Here is an 18,085-nt window from a genome sequence, read left to right as displayed (position 1 = left end):
AATTTTAGGCCTGATTAACGTGATGTACGCGAGTTTCTTTAGATGTGAAGGCGCTTGCTTTAGTCTGTGTTTCATGATTCCTAAAGTACGGTTAGCAGATGCAAGAGTAACGTTGATGTGATGATGCCATGTTAGATCCGATTGCAAGTTGACTCCTAAGTATTTGTACGTGGTAGTAAGTTCGACAACGTTGTTACCTATAAAGTATGAAGTTTGTTCGCGATTTGGGGATGCAACAACACTTTCTATGAGTAAATTGCTGGATCAGTTGCACAACATTTGCGCACCTTTGCGCAACATTTTCTGGGAGTACATTCCAATGTCCTGCTGCAAAACAAAGAATGAATATCTGAAGCAGTAAATTTCATTTCCGTATCACGTCTGCTATCCTTATGACGAGTTATTCGAGATGGATCATCCTGTATATAATGTCGTTTGTCGACGTGTACCAAGCCGTGCAATGTGTCACAGAATAGGTGCAGCCTTCTCGTCAACAACGTGACGAGTTTTAATAACGGACTGGCCTGAAGATTTTTAAATGTAGTTTTCTCGCGATAAATGAGCCCTTTGCTGTCGGGGAAACGTCAACATAGCCAGAAAGGACCAAAGAATATTTTTTTTGAGAACAATGACTGGGTAGAGTTGTTCTCTTTGCCGCTTTATTATGTCATTTGGTAATGTTAGCTCACTTCACAGTGCCTCATTTTTTTTGGTTCCGAGAAAGAACTTCGCTACAGAGAGATCGTTTTTCAAAAAAAGAAAGGATGTGATGCTTACATCTTTCACCTGTGCGAATATTCTTTTGTGGAAATCAAAGAGAATGCTTTCTGGCTATCTATGGCTCGCAATATCATTATATCTATACCTGCCATAGTTTCGGAGCCGGGTGCTAGACCGTATTTCTCAGGGGACTTCCCAGGGCTTACACAATGCTCTGATAAGGCCAACAATGTAAAAGATAAAAAGGAAAACACCTTTGCAGGCGGCTGTACACAAGTGGACCAGATAATGTTACCGTGGCGGGTTCTTTTCTTCCTAGAGCTCTAACTGAAGGTGCAGTTGTGTCCGGGCACTCGAGTGACCGCAAAAGCAGCCTTGAGCACTTCTTTTTTCCTGCGTCTTTCCATATCAGCTAGGATAGAACGCGTCAATCTGCACGTGCAGAACACGAGATAATGCAACGTGGAATGATACCCAATGTGTGTAGCATCATCTCCCATTGTGGCAACCGTTCATTAATCCTTTACAGGCACATTCATAAGCGTTAATATCTGCACCTAGAACGGAAACTCACAACAAAAAAAAAAAACTTGGCACAATTGATCAGCTTAAAGTGAGTATGCAACGAATTAAAAGTCGCTTGTAAATGTTTTCAATGATTAGAAATAAATTAGGGTGTCGAACCGGAAGTTTTTTGGGTTCGGGTTCACGCCTTTCGGATTGTGTTCAGGGTTCGGCTCCGGAGTGACATTCTGCTCCGGTTCGAACCGGTTTGGATCGCGTCGGACCGGTTCAAACGGGTTCAGACTATAAATAATTTTAACTTAGATTGTTTTTATTCAACCTTATTTTGCTGTTTACTTTTTTGTGTGGTATCAGTATATAAAATAAAAACGGCAAAATTTTCTCAAAGCGAGATGCTTTGATTTTGTCCACTTTAATTTACTGTCCGCGGCAAAAAAAAAAGATATAGATTTATGCAACAGCCGCGCAATAAAATGAACTCAAAATTAGTGTACATCTGCTATGTATAAGCTAGGATCAATCTGATGAGGTACGTAAGGAGAAAAGCTGATAGATTTCGCATCTACTAAACCCTTGAGCGTCAGTAGTTTCGGAGTCCCTGTCGCGCGAGTAATAGGTCTCTCCTGAAGCTCGTGTCATTCGGGAAGTTCTTCAGCGCAGATTATACTTATGCAGGCGCCGTCAGGAGCGCCGCATGTGCCTACTGTGAGAGGGAGCTGCCCTGTATCGGCAGGTATTTAGAGCCAAGGCATCTTTCAGTCACTCCAAAACCGGCTTGGCAGTCACCCCTCCCCCCGGCACATCTCCACCATGCATCTCAAGACCTTACCAAAAATATTTTATTTTCGTCACCTGTCCTGTAGCGTCTTTGTGACTGGCGTTATATATCTTGACCACCTATAGCTCAGTTTTCTCTAAACACAGGTAATCGGTGCTTCTGTATAGTACAGTGTAAAATTAAGATTTTGGCCTATGCTGATGTCACCATCTCTTGCTCTGATAAAAAGAATATGATGAAGAAAATTGCTCGCGGTTTAGCATTGCTAAGCACGGAATAATAATGGCGCAATATCTGCCGCATATCTCGGTGGACACCTGAATCGCGCCGTAAGGCAAAGGCGGAAGGTGGGAGGGAAAGAGGAAAGAGGTGCCGTAGTGGAGGTCTACGGAACAATTTCGACCACCTGGGCATCTTTAACGTGTGCTGACATCGCACAGCACATGGGCGCCTTTTGCGTTTCGCCTCGATCACGGAATATTGAGCGAAAGCAGGTTTGTGAAGGTGGACACCAACGCCACGTACCCCCTTTGTCAAAAGTAACCGAGCAACAGGCTTTTGCTTCTCAACTGCATTACGGAGCCTTTGCGGCACCCCTAAAGACTGAAAAGTGTCAAAACATGAGAAAAAGAGCTCACCTTACTTTCCACAGATTCATAGACAAAGGGCTGCCGTAAGTGGTTCGCTACGCGGCTGAGAGACAAACCACCTGTGCCCGGTTACTTTTGACAAAGACTGTACATGAAAGCGAGATTGAGGCGTCCGCTGACCCAGGGAGCTAGTTGCTCGCCTCTTCGTCAAAATCAACGAACTCTACAACGTTGTCAACGCCAACGGCCGTAAACTCAATGAGCGCCGGTGGCCCACTTGTTTTGTTTGGTTTTTCAGGAAAGGAAATGGCGCGGGAACTGTCACATCTTGGTTTAAGAAATGGGATAAAGGAGGGAATGAGAGAAAGTACATCAATTAGCTGCCGCACCTTCGTCGCTCCCCCACTTGAAGGTCAAATTGCGGCGCCGACGACCCTGGCTTGACTAGTCCAATAAAGCTTTCGCTTTAAAAGCAAGCTTCGATTGGTTTGGAGCACTTCGTGTCTGTACGGACACAAATTTGCGACATCTTCGTTGCGACTTTGTGTAGTGACACTGTTGGAAGAGCTGAATTGTGCGAGGAAGAACGTAAATTCGCTACATAGAAGTTCTGCGACTTTTCTGGGGCGCTTTCAAAGGGAGCTGATGCGTGGGCCGACTTTCTTGCTACCTTGATAGAGTCGGGCGAATATTTCGTACACTTTTTGTGCACCAACTTGTCTCAGGATTTTTATTTTTTAAAACCGAAAAGCTGCAGCTGTGCTTATTAGGTGACAAAATGCTCATCTGTCTTTTCTGTGCGCCGTCTTGATAGAATTTTGTGCTGACACATTCAATCTCCGCTTTTTCTTAGAATACCTGTATGGCCTCTCCAGAAGGCAGCTGACAAATGTTCTTATCGGTCATTACTTCCTCTGCGCATTACCTGCAGCGTTGCCTAGCCTTTCTTGACGCCGGTGTACTGAAACGAGTTCAGCGGATGTAGATTCAGTAGTCCGCAAAAAACTTTCTTAGACTTCAAGCGTGGACGTTACGCGTCAGGACGTCCCACCTAAGCAAGGCGACGCTAGTGCTGTGATCAGTTAATTGCTACATGTGAGAGAAACGGGAATCTATTGAACAACGCCATTATTTGTGTTGTATCGCCATGTGCTCGTCTGGTGCATAGCCTACTTCGGCAGTCTCTTAAAAAGGGCACTGAGGTCACGCCTTACAGTATAACATTTCTTTCTGTGATGAAAGACCCCCGAATTACGTGTGAACTTTTCCTGTTCATCAGGCTGTTTAGCGTGTGGGAAAGCTGCATGATTGATAAACACGCACAGTCGCCGCGTTGAGCGAGGTAACTGTTCAGGGAACAGTGCATTTCAGCTCAGAACGTGTATGCTGAGCAAATTGAACCTCCTGACTGGTTTCCTTTTCTTGCCGTGTGCGCCTTTCGGGATTTTGCTGCGCAGGCAGCAGCGCATAAGGCAGGTTCCCTCAGATCATGGATAGCAGTTTACCAATACCCCTCAAGAGAACACTATTCAGCAGCTGTATCTTACCGGTACTCACCTATGCGTCAGAAACGTGGAGGCTATCGAAAAGGGTTTAACTTAAGTTAAGGGCAACGCAGCGAGGTATGGAAACAAAAGTGATACATGTAACGTTAGGAGACCGGAAGCGGGCAAAGTGGGTGAGAGAAAAAACGCGGGTCAATATCCTAGTCAAAATCAAGAGGAAGAAAATGGCTTGGACAGGGCATGTAATGCGAAGGCAAGATGACCGCTGGTCCTCGAGGGTAACGGAGTGGATTCTAAGATACGGCAAGCGTAGCAGGGGGCGGCAGAAAGGTAATCGCTAATAATGCTATAAATAAATAAAATAAATAAATAAAAACGGAACATTGAGATTGACTGATACCGGAAACTTCAAACTCTCTTTATTGTAGTTTGTACGAATTCTTAGAACTGGTTTCTTCGTTTTGAGGAAGGGGTATTTCATTGTCGGGGTAGCTTTGAGGATGCCATATAATCAGTTTTTGTGTACACACTGCAGTAAGCGAGAGTTGTATATCTGCTTAAGTTTTACCAAATTACGTTTTCCGAACAGTGGAAGGGATGGAAAATTTAAAGGTATTCCATAATATCCTTCAGTCGCCCCCGCATTGCCCTATTTTGAAGCAAGTGACATTTTTAAATGTGGCCAATTGTCCTGGTTCTCCAGATTACGGTAAGTAAGAAAGCCTTAAAATGAAAAGAGCATGAGCATAATATGCAGCATGCTTAAGCCGGACAGGCATTATGGTGCAATCTTACACAGGCATCGAGCAGTTTTACTTAAATCTGCATTTATCTTGGAGACATGAACATTCCATGAAAGGTTTTTGTTGAGCCTAACACCAAGAAATTTTTCACTGGAAACCTTACTTGTTTTTGAATTTGCATGCTCTATACTGATAGACTTATATACAACTGCATTAATGGGTTCGAAAATAATGTAGGTATTTTTGTGAGGCTTAAGCTTAAGTTAATATTTTATAGCGTCATATGAAGTTTCCTTACAAAAGAGTTTACACTTGTTTCTTACTCGAACATGGAGCAGGCAGTAAGGAAAATATTGTCACCCGTGTGCTTATAAATCTGCGGATTCTGGCATTTTGGAGACGTGATTATTTTAAGAGGTAAACCATAGCGGCCCTAATATTGATTTCTGAGGCACTGCTTGTTTGATAGTAGTGTGAGTCGAAGATTCATTATTTACTGTCACATATTTAGTTGTATTGCTTAACCAATTACCTAGCAAATCTAATGCAATGCCATGGATGCCACAGGTCTCTAGTTTTACGATAAAATCGTGCTGAACACAGTCGAAGGCTTTACGGAAGTCTGGGACGCTGGAATAATAAGCAACGCTAAGCCATTAGCGCAACCATTTGGGACATTTTTTTTGTACAACGCATGACTTTTCTTGAGAAAGGAAAAACGTTTTAGGTATATGTGGACTACAAGTATCGACAGCATTGTAGTGCGAATGCCAACAGGCAGGCTCATTTACCGCAACCCAAGTCCCATGTTTCGAGTGATGAGGCATCTATTTCATAAAACGGAGAAAAATTGTCTGTCATAGTGGGTTGCGTTTGTAAGTGACCATATCTCAAGCGTGGCAGTACCTCCGGCTAGCCATTTTTCTGGGAAGGAAGCATCAGTTTACTGTAGATAGTGGTGGCAATGGAAGTAGAAAGGGAATCGCCAAGTATAGGCAGCTGATCTAGACCTTGTGGAACAATTTATCAGGAAAATAAATTACGGTTGAGATGATTTCACAGGCGTTCTCAGATTATGAAAAAGAATTTGCTGATATACGGCGCAGAAGGTAACTCTTCTGACCTGAGCAAATGATGGGTGAGTCAGCATTAATCAACGCATATTTCTGAAATTTGGTATTTACTTGAACGTAGAGAAAGAGTACGCGTACTGTTCTCTCTTTCCTCCGGAAGATGTAAAAATGTTTTTTTTTGAGAAATAAGAAAGGTGGCAAGCAGATATTTATATCTCAATTTTTAATAATTGAACGATGAAAAGCGCGAAACTTGCGAGTTTTTTGCCGTTTTTAGCACAAGCTCATTTAAGCAGCGCCACCAACATGGAAGGCTGTTCAGAGTGCCCCCATTGCTGTACAGTTCTTGAAATGGTGACTGCATGGGAGCACAGTGAATACTCGTTTACTTCAAATGGGACTTCAGCTATTCATCTGGTTTATTCGTTAATAACGCCGCAAAAGACAGATGTGCATTAGAGCGCCCGAATGGTGTCCGAATATGTGTCTTTGTCCACGTTTTTATTTTCGCTCTTCATTTACGATGGATTATAAGGTACGCGGGGCCTGACGTGCATGCAGCAGGTGAATTTCCCCATTACTCACATATTACATAAGGGGTTGAAGCTTCTATGCTAAGGATAATGTTTGAAAATACAGGGAGGACATCGCAGTCAGCAATAAAGAGGGAAATAATAAGGGCAGCGCTAAGCTCGAGAGAAATGTAGCAGCATGGATTATGAGACAAACTAACACTAAGGTATGGTCCTCGAAATGGTCCACAAGAACCGTTCGTACACACTGGAGCAGATAAAGTAGGCGGTGAAAGTACTGCCCGAAATTGCAAATAGCTCAAGTAGAGCTGACGCCTACTATACGCACACGGCTACTCCATGGACTTAGTGACCACGAGGCCGGTCAACCGCAGCAGGGACAACGTCAAACGCAGCCGCAAAGCGTACATGCAATGGCTGCAATTCGAAAGACCACGCTTGTGCAGGTTCTACATCGTTGAGACAAACTGCATCATATGGTGCTTTAATTAAGGGGCTTCGGCTACGCCTTTAAGGAACAGCCTGCGGTGCACTTAACGACTGGCACTGTCGGGGTATTGTGGGCGGCTTGATGGTTGGTTGGCGCCGAAATTATAACTAATCGGACCAACCTGCCCACTGCTGCACTGTGCGTATTGGAGGGGGCGGACCGACAAACTTCTCCACCCCTCATGCGAAAGAAGAGGTTCCGACTGGTGACTGGCGATAGGGGCCACGCCTGATTAGCCGTTGACCGCATGAGGCGTAGGCATGAGGCGTAGGCATGAGGCGTAACAAACACTCTACTTAGGGAAAGGTGAACGAAACATGTTACAGAACAAACACTAGCAAGAGAGCGTCGATACACAGGCGCGAAAACTATTAAAATGAAGAGGGAAACACCAGGGCGATAACGGTACAACAATGCTACGCGAGAAAGAAATATTATACAAAAGATTTGGGCGAGAAACAGCGAGCGACAAGACAAAGAAAATAGTTCGAGAGAGTGGATAGAAACGGAAGACCGTTTACAAAGAGCAGTTTGCTCTTTCCAGGACAGATGGCGCCACTAGGAAGTCCACCATAGGGTGCCTCGATGCCAGCACTGCTTTTCAGGGTGGGGACAGCCTTTGTATCACCCTGCGCCGCCTCTCGGCGCAATGTTGGTTCTTTCCCGCCGGCCGTCGACCCGAACGGACCTGCGTGCGTGCGTTCTGTTTCACTCTCCAGGTGACGTTGTGGAGCGATAGCTCGTGTTTTGTGTAGCGCCTAGTGGTGTGCGTGCTTGTTAAAACATGACTGGCTGTTGTGTTCCTCTGTGCACTGGATCGAGCGCGAAAGGGCAACATCTATCTGCGATGGCTTAACACTCCTGAAAGACCAGCCGAGTGTTACGCTAGCAACACTGTAACAGGTACGAGTCTACAGTAAGGCAAGCACATTTTAACCAGATAAGCTTCCCGACAGCTTATAATTTTGTTTCTTATTATGGATTTATAATCATACTAAAAGAAAAATGACACGTTTCATGAGTAGGCTGACAGAAGGGCCTATTGAAGAGGAAAAAATACTAAGAACATTTTTCAGCAATCAGACACAATTTATTCACAATCTTAAGTAGTCATTTCACTTTACACGCTCTCAGGAAGGTTATCTGGTTAAAATGGGCTTGCCTTACTGTAGGTCGTACCTGCTGCAGTCTTACTAGCGTAACACTCGACCTCGCATATTTTCGTCGTGTCCGTCGGTGCCCAGTTGTCGCGTTTTACTTGTGGCAACCTTCCTGAGAGCTTATAAAGTGAAATGAGTACTTAATGTTGTAAATAAATTGTGTTTGATGAAAAATGTTCTTAGTAATTGTTTACTCAACTAAAACAATATGGCCAAGGTGGCAGAAATTTAATTTATGCAAGCAGACAAGTGCTGGACTTTGTCTTTCAGTGTGAGAGTGCTTTCAAGTCCTTTGCTGAAGCTCAAGATCTGACCCGTCTGAGAACGCCTTTTAAAGCACTGAAGAAAATTATTGGAAAACATGTAACTTTGCCAGAAAACCCATGTTGCCTCCACAAAGATGTGATTGAAAAACTTCTTGAGCGCTTTGTCTCCACACGGCTTCGCATCTATCTGCGATGGCTTAACACTCCTGAAAAACCAGCCGAGTGTTATGCTAGCAAGACTGTAGCAGGTATGAGCCTACAGTAAGGCTAGCACATTTTAATCTGATAACCTTCCTGAGAGCTTATAAATTGAAATGACTACTTAATATTGTAAATAAATTATGTTTGATTGCTGAAAAATGTTCTTAGTAATTTTTTTCCTATTCAATAGGCACCTTAACTGCTGTCGGCCTACTTATGCAACGTGTCATTTTTCTTCTAGTCACATAAATATGATTAGAAATCTATAATAAGAAACAAAATTATTATTAAAAGTGCTGCGAATACGAAATTCCATCCAAGTGTAATAATAATTGTAATAATAATTCCAGTGATGCTTGTGGAAAGCATACGACTGAAAAATGTTCATAAAAAAGGGGTAACCTCGCAAGAAAACATTGCCACCTTCAGGTTACGATACACGGGACATGTGTCGCACACCCTCTTTGGAAACCAATTGTTTATGTAAGCAGACTGCTAACCAGAGAGCAGAGAAGAAAATTTACATTTACATCACGGTGGTATTGGCTCTACACGCCCGTCCCCTTCTCTCTGACCGATAGATAACCTGCCGTCGCAACACACCCAGCGCATTCGAAAGAACCAAGATGGCGCCGAAAGGAGTGGGTGTCCCCATCCTGAAAAGAAGCGCTGGCATCGAGACACCCTAGTCCACCACTTCTGGCCTTCGAAGCCGGCGTTAGCAGCATCGGCGCGCAGTGCGAAACGCTGCTGCGCAGCTTGTGTACGAACGTCAAGTGGCTCTTAAACAACCCAGCTGTGACACGGATGTCATGCGTATTATTGAATTAATTTAGCTGTGAATCAATTCAGCTGTTTGATGAATTAATATCTAGAGCTAATATCACTGTGGGGTAGTGTCGGAAAAATAGACGAGCTTGTTATATAAAGGAAACCGCGTCACAATTGCCGCCGTTTTTGGAGGAGCTGTCTTGCGAGTTCATGCTGCTTCCAAGCAGAGCAGGACGTTAATGTGTTGTTCCACGAAAAAAATAAACATATCACAAACTCCGCGCGCCGGTTTATTTCAGCGCCAGCAGTAGCTGCGGGAATGGCAGAACGAGCGAACATTCCTGTCACCTTTCTCACCTTCCACAAGCACTGACACAATACATCGAATGATCGGTGCTTTTTTAGACCTTTGCAATAAGTGCTTCCTTGGCGTCGGCACAGTGCTCCTAAACTGTCGTGCTTGCTTAACGCTACCACAAAGGAAGCGGCAACGGAGCTTTTGCAAAAGTCATCAAAGGAGGCGCTGGACATGCAATTCTGTCGCCCAGTGCAAAGCTCTACAGAAGTGCTCTAATGCATGGGTCAGCGGTGAAATTTATCATGAGAGGACTTTGTATATTTCCGCTTATTCCGGCTTGTTACACCTGCGGGGGCTGAACTCCGGAGCACTTTTAGTTTTACTTAGCAACAGAGCACGGTCGAACGTTGCCGAGCTTCTGAAGGTGTCCTTGAAGAATATCCATGCTCTTTTTTTGGAAGCCGGAATGTTAACGGAGGATAAAGTAAATATTTGGACAATCGTCCGGCGATCACACGCAGGCGGACGTTTGGTTGTAAGTCGCGTGCACAGCGCTGAGCAGCGAACGTTCTTGATAGCTGTGAAAACATATTCCTCCATTCGGCAAAAATATCGGGCAATAGAAAGCAAGCTTTCAGGTATTGGCCCGCTTTTAATCTGCTGTTCCAGACCATGTTATGCAGTCCACCAGTATCGTTACGTGGTGAATTGACTGAATAAATATGAACGCGCTGATAGCTGACCGCGGTCTGTTGACTCATTCGACTCGATACGGGCAGTCTGAAGGAGAGGAGTAGATGAGCTGGTTGACGCAAACGTTTTTCAGCCCCAACACGTTCTGTGCGAACTCACACGAAGATTTTGTGCCGTCTGGCAGCTCGTTATCCACAGCGAGAGGCGAAGAAGCGTCTTGCAGCCGGGCACCAGCGCGCCGGCAGCCGTGGAAACGAGAAGGCCGGCGATGGCGGAATGGTCACGAGACCAAATATGGCGGCGCCCATGCTCCCGCGCTGTAAAGCGTCTGCTCGTTGCGGGGCTGATGGGTGTAACAAAAACAAAAAGATTAAGGCACAGCGCGCCGATGAGACGGAGGTATTGAAAGAAAAAAAAACAGGAAAAACTGACGAAGGAGGCACCAAAGGACCTAACCTTAACTTTATCGCTTGCATGTCTGTTAATGGAGTTATGCATTGGGGAACTGGACTGTCTGCAAGGTTCATTGGGTCGTGTTGAACTAATTTTCGAGCGACATATGAGTTCGTGTGGCCGCCGCGGTGGCTCAGTAGTTATATATGACGCTTAGCTACTGACCCGAAAGACGTGGATTGCACCCCAGCCACGGCGGCTGAATTTCGATGGAGGCGAAATTCTAGAGGCCCGTGTACTGTGCGATGTCAGTGCACGTTAAAGAATCCCAGGTGGTCGATATTTCCGGAGCCCTTCAATACGGCGCCCCATATAGCCTGAGTCGCTTTGGGACGTAAACCCCCATAAATCAAACCAAACCATATGAGCCCGTGTAAAAAGTGAAGGACTTGTACAAACTTTTTATTTTTCTCCCGCTCACAGCCATGCGGAAGAGGTAACCCTGTCCAGCCCGATGCATTCCGTTAAGCGGCTTCCTCCTTAGAGCCGGTTTTTTAGCCCCGCAGTGGAAGTGTTTTCATAGTTCAGATCGAAAGTCAGAACCTTTCTCAGCGAGCGGAGGGACTTGGCTTCCACAAATCCGCCAAAAATGACAAAAAAAGGAGCATTTGCGCCGTTTTTTATCGGCGCTGCTCGATACTAGACGAAGCAAATACAGCAGATAGAGTGCACTGCTTTCGGCCGCGACAACTTTTCCTTTATGTCAACACCTCTGCGGGAAGACGGCACGCAGAAAACGTAGAGTTCTGCTTCTAGCCACATAGCGTCTTCCAGGCAAAGTCCAAGAGCGCAAAATGCTGGGCTAGATGGTTCGTAATACGCAAAGGCTGAAACCAGCGGAAATGGACGCAGGCCAAGACAGAGGAGGCACTCGCACACACAACACTGCTGGACTTACAACTGATTTATTCCGGTAAAGAAAAAAAACTTTTCTCTGCACAAGACTTTCGCTGGTTCCACCTTCATTCCAGATAATGAAATTGCATTTCAAAGATTGAATGATCGGTGCTTGTATGTGCCTATAGATTGTTTGCATTCTTCACCTCTAGGATAACACCCCTCGCAAATTAAACACGGTTGCTGAGGTGATCCTGCTGAGGAGCCGGTTGCTTTGTTCTAGCCCTAAGTTGCTGTTAAAGCGAACCGAAAATTTTCCTATTCTATGAGTCGCCTGATTCGACTTCGTTTGACACTACATACTATGTTTCGTCCCTGCTAGCGGTGTCGAGTCAGGATTAGGACCTCTCGAATACATTTTGTACCGGTTACGATTTCATTAAAACAGCCGCAGGGCCATACGTTACATTTGCATGGAGAACTGATGTGTCTAACTATCAAGCACCAGCAGTGGTTAGCCCTGCAGCCAGAACACTAGTCATAGTTAATCACTGGTTGTGCGCCTGAACTGCAAGCCGCGAGAGTTATGTAAAATACTGCGCTTTTACATTTTCCCGCCACTCTTAACTGCGGCAAGAAATAGCTAACAAGCGGACCAAAGCGAAATATTTCATGCAGTCTTGTTGCTCTGTCAGCGCATGGTCTTGAAAATCATCTCCACTTCGGTTTATTCCTCCAATTCGTGCTGTGTGCTTTGAATTCATCTGCCGTGTTCATTTTCAGGATGTGGATTAAATTGGTTTGCCACGCAGATTAGAACCACTGGCCCTTTACTATTTGCTTTTGTACTCGGATTAAATGGGTTCGCGCTTGTACTCCGAGTTGACGTTTGGCCTTTATACTTTGGCACTTGGATAAAACAGTTTGCGCTACGATAAAATTGCACTGCGTCCAGATTAAATTGGCTTCCGCTTAAATTATTTTTCCCGGCACTTGGATTAAATTCTGAGGGAAAACCTGTAGTCTGATAATAACCCGTTCCTGTACACAAGGGTGTCTAATAAACGCCATGCTAGGAAAAACAAAACTTCGTATGATAGCCGAGTGGTCTTAGAGATCGAAAAATGAAGCCGGCCTGTTTGGTTTTTGCTTGAATGGCATTCAAGACTGAAGCTTTGTTTAAGGCTTGTTCTGCTTACTGCCGTTTTGACGGAAAAGTTCGGGAGTTTTCGGGACACGTTCGGCCTCATGTTCGGCTACATGGTCTTCTTCAGGTATACGTACAATGTTCGCCAGTGCTTTCTGAGTCTGGAATATAAATGCTTTAAAAAAAGTCGTTCATTACGTTTCAACGTGCAAAGAACGTATATATTTTGGTTCACTGCATGTTTTCTATTCCTTTGAGTGCCTTTTCAACTCTATTGGGTGTATTGGCGAATCACTGCGTGCGCAGTTCATTGTCATAAACCCTTTATCTCTCTTCCCCTTTCTTGCTCGACTATGAACTATGCGAAAATGATTTGTGCACATAACCTTTATTTTTAATAATATGCAATTCTTAGTGCAGCGTTACGCGGGAAGTTTCATGTGAAATGCCGTATGGTATCAGCAATCTCTCACACTGCAAATGTCGTTCTTAAAGTACCGCAACTCTCGCCTCTTGATTGGTAATACTCGGACGCTTAGCGACCGATGGCGCATGTTCGTTGCCCGCGGGCCAGCAGCTTAGGATGAAAAGAGCGCGTCGAAGAAGCGTGTAACTGCGGCCCCGCTTTGCGCCTCTCGCCTGCCTCAGGGCGCTGACGAGGGAGCAGTGGCCGTCCTTCGCAGAGCTGCTGCGAGAACAGCTGCCGTGGCGGAAAGCATCGGAGATAAAAAAGGGCAGACCCGAGCCTCCGTATTTCACCCTCGCGCAACGCGTTGGCAATAGAGAAGGCACGTGCGGCGCGTGCCACGAGAGAGCCCGACTGACGCGGGCTCCGGGGTTTTCCTTATCGTGGTCTGCGGAAGCGACCGCGCGCTTCGTATGTTGCTGCCAATAAAAGCCCAACTCGGCTTCGCCGTCCGCTCTCGTACTGAAGCCTCTTTTGGGTTGAGCAGCACTTCCCAGAGTTCATAGATTTCAAAAATGAAGATATCCAAGACGGTCTCAGGATGCTGCCTGGCGGTAACTGTTCGTAAGTCTCGGTTTTCAGCTACATTTGCACAGGGGCTTGTAAGTGCCTGCTGCATGTACAGTCGCACAGGCTTTAAACGCGTATGCCCGCCTGGCGTGTAAGTTTTTCATCCATTGATCATGTCATCTTGTGTTCATTGGTTGTGCAATACTTGAGCGCTCGATGGAAACAAAGCTCAAAAACGCCCGTTTACTGAGGTAATAAGTGCACGACAAACAACCCGAACTGTCAAAAAAAATAAATAATCCGGGGCCTTCTACTACGGCGCACCACATAGTTTTTCCTCTGGATTGGCACGAAAGAATGCAATAATTAATAAGCATTCATTAACGTTTAATGCGCTTCTAGTGCACTTGGCACTTTGTGGTAACACATAGACGGCGCAGTAATGCTATTGGTTGAGCAGCTTTTCCGGGCATCACTCGGTGCACTGTAAGGCAAAGGCTTCCACCGTTTATCTTTATTCAGAGATGACAGGCTCACCGATGCACGCAGGGCGTAGATGTGTGTCATCCACCTTATGTGGAGCATGTAATAGTTTCGAATCCCGTTTCAGGCACCAGCATTCACTGTCTTTATAATAACCGCCGATTTATGCAGCTCGAATACTTTTAGCACGCGCGAAGTCGCCAGACTAAGGTTCATATAACCTACAATGTGGAACTGCTGCTGCTGCTCATTCGTTGTTGCGTTCGGCTTCACGGGCTCGCGGGTCCCTTCATGGCCACTGGGGCCGCATTTCAGTTGTGGATATTTGCAAAAGCGACCGTGTGTAGCTTGCAGCGCGTGCGGCGAATTGCTTTGCTGCAGGGGAGAGCGACAGAGATTTGCTCTTCCGTATTTGCGAATGAAGGCTTTTTGAAGAGCGGAAAAATGCTCCTCACCCAGAAATTGCATACGAAATCATTAGTGTCAGCTTGGCGTAATTTGTTTACTTATTTATTTATTCATTATTTGTTTGAGCTGAAATATTTACGTACCAAAACAACACTGGGGCCAATAAGGCACGACGCAATGCAGGGCTCAGGTTACTTTACATTCGTGGAAGAGTTACTTCAAAATAGACTGAAATCTAAGCACACAAATCTGAAGATCTTCAATAATTCCAAACGAAAGCTTTACGGTTATAGTTTGTCGCCGCCGGACAGTTAATTTCTCCCTCATCAACTCTTTCTACCTTAGGTCTTTCCCGCCTTTCTGCTCGTCGCGGCAGCGAGCGCTTAAAATAATTCCTCAATCTTGTCCGTCCACCTCGTTTTGTTCTACTGCTCGAGTACCTGCATTATGCTAAACCTTTATCTACAAGCAGCTATCATGCCTTGAATGTGTCGCCTGTTCAATTTCTTCCCTAATGCTGTTGAACGCTGCTAGTCTCAGCAGGCAATTAGACCACTTTTTGAATATGGCTGCAAATATGTGATTATGCTGCGGACAGTTCATTAGGCTGGTTTTTCTCACCCCTGCAAAGACTCCAAGGGGCGGCAGTATACAAAAATATAATAAATAAATAAAATCTGCAACAGGAACAAGCGATTTTCCAAATCACAGCTGTTATCAAAAGAGCTTTTCCGAAAGGCCTTTCAGCTTGTCTCTGGGTGCAATTATTTATACGCTCCAAAACACGCGATGAAGTGCTGCTACTTCGGTATACTTCTGTTACTTCGCGTTTAACATACCTGTAGACATTGAAGACAGATCTACGACGCCGTGAAAGATCTTTTACCCGATTGATGGTTTTGAGTCGTTGTCCCTTTGTTCAGATCGAAAACAGCTAAACACGAAAAACGAACTATGAAAACGGAGCTGGCGTTGATATGTCCGTGCGCACAGTATTTTATACCTTCTGCAGCGCTGCTGAAATCTTCAAGCTTCGTCACCATACAGCACTTAAAGCCATCAGTAAACAAATTAAAGACGTATGGCATGCTGCCCCCTTCAGGGTCCAGCATTCCGTTTGTGATTTTATTGTAGTTATTGCGTTTTTCTTTGGCGCTTTTCATGACCTGCAGAAAGAAGTCAGCCTTGTTCTTTCTTTCTGTTTCAGTGGCCTTTCTGACGAGCGCACAGGTAACATTATTTATGCATGACTTATGAAATACATTTTAAATGTTTTGCTGAAAATAATTTCCTCGCTCGCCTTCTTCACTGCGATCAAGTTTTTCTTATTCGCCGTCTTCCATGCATCCTTCTCTCTAGAAACAAGACTCGGTTCAAGTCGCCAAACCAAACATTCCGCTGCCTAAGCCAAGCAGAGATCCACGGGTAAACTCCAGCAGCTCTAACTGCATGAAAAAGAACAACTGCACGGAGGTATATGTCTAGTGTGGAATATAACGTACCCGATGCCAGACTGTGCTTGGAAGACTTCTCGGAAGTCGTAACTTCCCACAAAAAAGTACGCCGGTTCGTCGCGAAACTGTTTCGTGCAAGAGCAGTCTTGAAACTAAAGTAACGCTGTGACCTTTTTCTTTTTCTTTATGTTCATATCAGTCTGTGGCGCATGAGTCATGTGACCTTCATTTTTCCGCCCACTGGAGCAGCTACTGCTGGCGGGAAAAAGTGTCTCGTACGCCATGGACTGACGTGGAGTGGTAGGCGTTGCAGCGCGCGCGCCAAAGACGCGCGGCGTTTGAGTACCGGGAGCAAAGGTCAAAATTTGTTGACGCACAACGCCGAAGTCAATCTGTTTTTGAGATTTTAAGCAATCGTATGGCTGTTACTAACGGTAAACAGCAAATCTCTCATTGCAACTAGGCGCCTATCTGTTATTGGCTGAAAATTAACTATTAGAAAGTTGTTAACAAGCTTATATATAACATGACTCATGTGTTTTGCGTTTCCTGACAACACTGTCATTGCAATGCCGCAGAATATATGTCTCTATCTCAGTAACGTATATGTCTTGGCTAGCTGGTAAACCACGTAAGACACGGACGGGTGAGGACGACAGACAAGAGCACTCGTCTTTGTGGCGAATCTATACCTCGAAAATCCTACGTTTAGAAAGTCTTGTTCACCTTCGCTGACACCGGTGAGAAGGGTCCAGTAAATCTCGGACTAAAAAAAATGCAAGCATTGCTCTTGCAGAGTACACCTTCGGTGCTTTATACTTGCAATATCCAAATGTTGGACGGGCGATGGGGATGCACTGCATGCTCGAAGCGGGTTGTGCTTATTTCAGCCTTGCTCTGCCTCCGCTGCAGATGCGGGTGAGCGTGGAAGGCGGCGGCAGCATCCCGGGCAGCCACCGCGTGTCCGGCACGGTGCAGTACGACATCTACCGCCGCGCCCACGGCCCCGCCATCACGGGCTGGGGCCAGGGCTCGCACTCGAGCCACTCCGGTGCCAGCGGCCAGGTCGGAATCGGCGTCTCGATTCCCATCGGCGGCCGCCGACATGGCCACCGCAACGCCACCGACAGGAGATGAGAGCGGCGACCAAGAGAAGATAGGGCTCTGCGGCACGAATTAAAAACACTTAAACTGTTTGGTTGTATCCACCGGCCTTATGTATACATAACTGCAGCCGCATACAACCGGCTGCCTTTCATCTGGCTTACGTTCAAGGTGGCATAGTGGGATTAGAGCTGCAGAGAGCGTATGAGGACTTAGAGCCTGCTGACTGTGCTCCCACTAAATGCAGAGTCTTTGATGTTGTAGCCTTGCAGGCTTCTGAGTGCTATCGTCCGTTCAAGGCACAGGAATTATCCCCAGGCGAATTAAGCAACCCTTTTGGAAACCCAGTTTGTCATTTAGGTCCCGACATAACACAACAGCTGCACATTAAGGAAATAATTTATGAAGAACTGCCATCAAAAATTTTTAGTTCTACCTGCGAACGCAATTAATCTTCAGTTTTAGTTTGCAGCCTGTGGTGCTTGAGGTAGGCATGTGCCGTCTATTGCACCCGCTTACTTTTGAGATCAAGACGTTGGCGACTGAATGCTTGGACAGCATAGAGAGAAATCAAGGACTCGTTAGCCAAATAAACTAAGGATGCCAATGGAATCTATCCCGGATATATCGAGTCTGGATAATCCGAACCCTTTTCCGATTTCAAATAAACCGACTCAGCTAATTTTGTTTCCCGGTGCCACAATGCGGACAGCATTCGGTCATTTTTACCTCTGGAAATCCGCACACAATAACCCGCATATTTGATTTGCGTATACAATAAACTACACAACTGCGTACATCTCTATTCCGAGAACGCAAATTCGGTGACATACGTGCACCGTGAAGTTACATAACCGTGTCCCACCTGTTAAGTATT

General features: G+C 45.5%; 1 protein-coding gene across 2 annotated transcripts; it reads left to right on the top strand.

Annotated features, from left to right (window-relative positions):
• Positions 1-13,643: 13,643 nt before the first annotated feature.
• Positions 13,644-17,308, top strand: LOC149355184 (uncharacterized). 2 transcript variants are annotated; one of them, XM_089583683.1, is made up of 4 exons: positions 13,644-13,813; positions 15,858-15,880; positions 16,010-16,123; positions 17,017-17,308. In XM_089583683.1, the coding sequence occupies exons 1-4, from the start codon at positions 13,765-13,767 to the stop codon at positions 17,239-17,241; spliced, it is 411 nt and encodes a 136-aa protein (XP_089439809.1). In that variant the 5' UTR covers positions 13,644-13,764; the 3' UTR covers positions 17,242-17,308. The 2 variants fall into 2 exon arrangements, with proteins under 2 accessions (XP_089439809.1, XP_089439810.1); XM_089583684.1 differs by having other exon boundaries at positions 13,647-13,813; positions 16,010-16,075.
• Positions 17,309-18,085: the final 777 nt, after the last annotated feature.

The sequence above is a fragment of the Amblyomma mixtum genome, chromosome 3 (assembly GCF_055824585.1).
Source record: "Amblyomma mixtum isolate Tamu chromosome 3, ASM5582458v1, whole genome shotgun sequence".
Taxonomy (NCBI): Eukaryota; Metazoa; Arthropoda; class Arachnida; order Ixodida; family Ixodidae; genus Amblyomma; species Amblyomma mixtum.
This window is presented reverse-complemented; position numbering and strand designations above follow the sequence as displayed.